The sequence below is a fragment of the Cryptomeria japonica genome, chromosome 2 (genome assembly GCF_030272615.1).
Source record: "Cryptomeria japonica chromosome 2, Sugi_1.0, whole genome shotgun sequence".
Lineage (NCBI taxonomy): Eukaryota > Viridiplantae > Streptophyta > Pinopsida > Cupressales > Cupressaceae > Cryptomeria > Cryptomeria japonica.
The window spans coordinates 270,427,056-270,429,722 of record NC_081406.1 but is presented as its reverse complement, the minus strand read 5'-3'; the positions used below and the strand labels follow the sequence as shown (position 1 = coordinate 270,429,722).

At 42.3% G+C, this 2,667-nt stretch overlaps 1 protein-coding gene across 1 annotated transcript; it reads left to right on the top strand.

Annotated features, from left to right (window-relative positions):
- The first annotated feature begins 1,865 nt into the window (after positions 1 to 1,865).
- Positions 1,866 to 2,366, top strand: LOC131859953 (uncharacterized). Its single transcript, XM_059214260.1, has one exon. The coding sequence runs from the start codon at positions 1,866 to 1,868 to the stop codon at positions 2,364 to 2,366; it is 501 nt and encodes a 166-aa protein (XP_059070243.1).
- Positions 2,367 to 2,667: the final 301 nt, after the last annotated feature.

Sequence of the window (2,667 nt, the reverse complement as noted above, 5' to 3'; positions counted from 1 at the left end):
GGCAGGATGGAATCTATTGTAGCACGATGCAGTTAACATACATTTCACAAATGAACATGCAATGTCCTAACATTATGATATGGTAGAGAGTGAAAAACATAGTGATCATCTAGTATCAAATGATTAATCAATAGTTTTGGCCAATGCATTTTAAGTTGATTATTGATAGGTAAATCTAAAGTAGAGATCTACCCTTCTTCTTTTACCCCTATTAAACACTCATCCATAAAACATGCTTACTAAAATATTTCACAAATTCCTCTTACACGAAAAAAAAATAAAAAAAATTACCCTCCTTGATAAATCAATATTCCTATAGGATATGTGGTGCTTTGTGACATATATCATATAAGGAAAAATTGCATGGTTTCTACTACAATTTATTGTAAATCAAACTTGCACATAAGGCCTCCCTCTTTGGCACCTACCTTGGTCTCCCTTTGACTGTCAAAGATGTCTCTAATTCCTTCTGGATCTCAATCCTTGAAAGAATGCAAAAGAAGTTCACTGGTTGGAAAGGTAGATTCCTCAATAGTGCTGGGAAATTGCAGCTGCTCTCCTCCTCCCTTCAAGGGATCCCTATGTACTTCCTCTCCATTTTTAAGATTTCAACGGCTATGGCTGCTAAACTGAAGAATCTCCAAAAGACTTTCCTTTGGACGGGGATGGAAGAAAAGAAGAGGCTCGCTTTGGTGTGCTGGACAGAGTTTGTCTCCCTAAGGCCATGGGTGGATTGAAAACCTGTAAGATCTCCAAGTTCAATAATGCCCTTGTTACCAAAACTGTCTGGAAATTTTTGAATAAGGATGTAGATTGGAATAGGATCATTAGAGATAAATACTTGGGTAATGGGGATTTTTCCTCTACTCTTAAGGAGGAGGGCCTCCCCAGGAGTTCCAAAATTTGGAACAACTTCTTGAGTTGTAAGGACCCTTATCCCATGGTATGAGGTGGCTTATTGGAAATGGAAGTAATATTCTTTTCTGGGAGGACTACTAGTTGGGAGAGAAGCCCCTTGCTTCCTCCCCCTCCCTTAGAAGGCTCCAGGATGCTGCCAAAAGTTTCTTTGGAGAGAGGGTCAGTGAATATTTCATCAACAACACTTGGAGGGCTTTGGAGGACTGTTGCATTGATCATCCCTTCCTCCTCCCTACTACTAGAGAGCTCCAAAATCTCTTGGCTAGCACCTTTCTCCCCCTCCTTCCCAAGGAAGATAGATTCATTTGGAAGTGGGACCCTTTTGGGACTTCTCTGTCAAAACTACCTACAACAGCTTGCTAAGAGATCCTGATAACACCACTATCTGGAAAGAGGTCTAGAATCCCCAGCTCATACCCAAGATCAATTTCTTCTAGTGGACTTCTCTCCTCAACAAAATTTTGACTCAAGACAATTTGATCAATCGAGGATTCCAATTACCTAATAGATGCATCCTTTGTAAAAAAAGATGAGGACAACACTACTCATCTCTTTCTCCACTGTGTCTTTGCTTGAGAGCTCTAGGGGATGGTCTACAACAAGCTCAATATCTGTTGGACTATGAATGACAATTTGTTAAGTTTGTCCTTTGAGTTTTGGGGCCCCTCATCCAACCCCCTTATCCAACAATTGTGGAAGTAGATCCCCCCTTATTTGTGTTGGAGTATCCGGAAGGAGAGGAATGACAGGATATTCAGGGACAAAGAGGCCTTTGTGGAAACTATGTTTGCTCGATTCCTTAAGTTGCTTCTTGAAATATCTTGGTTTCTAAAATCCGTCTAGCCTCCAAACCTCCCTCTACTTGGGACTGGGAAATTGATAGATACTGGAACATCCCCCCCTCGTTCTCTCTTATCGACTGCTCTAAGAGATTCCTAAGGCAAAGCATGGTTTGGTCCCCTCCAGCCTCCCATTTCAAACTCAACTTTGATGGGGCTGCTAGGGGGGGTCTAGCTGCTAGTGGAGGGATTATCATAATCCACTTGGGGGCCCCTGTTGCTGCTTATGCGGGCAACCTGAATGGGCATTCCTCTAATCAGGTTGAAGCAATGGCCTTAGCCTGGGGAATCCGTCTCACCCTCACCATGGGAATCAGGATTATGGATATTAAGGGTGACTCTAAGCTCATCATTGATGTTGTCAAAGGGCGGAATAGGCTCAATTGGACCATTGAGGGAACCATCAGGGACACCTTGAGGCTCATCTCCGGGCATGATTCATTCAAAATTATGCATGTCTACAGGGAAGGCAACAGAGTGGTAGATGCTTTGGCTGCCCTTGGCCTAAATTTTTCTAGTTTGAGATGCTGGAGGAACCATAATTCCCTCCCAGACCATGTTAACTTCCTTCTTCAGGAAGAGAAATCTAAAATTCCTATCAATGATTGAGTTGTTGCTAAGTTTTTTTCTTACTCTCCTCTCTTCCCTTAGGGTTGTCCAGAGGTGCTGGTTTCACAATTCATATTATGAGAATATTCCTTTGATTAATGATGGCGTGGCGGTGTCTCGTTCGGCCAGGCTAGTGGTGATGGACGTTCTTCTTTGTTGGAAAATCCTTTGGGCTCACCGCGTTATGATGAGGTATGATTGGGAAGATAATGTGTTGAGTGTCCTCGATATTTATTGGATTTTTATCCCTCATAATCTAGAAATCATTTCCAAAAGTGATTTCAATATTTCCCATGCGCCC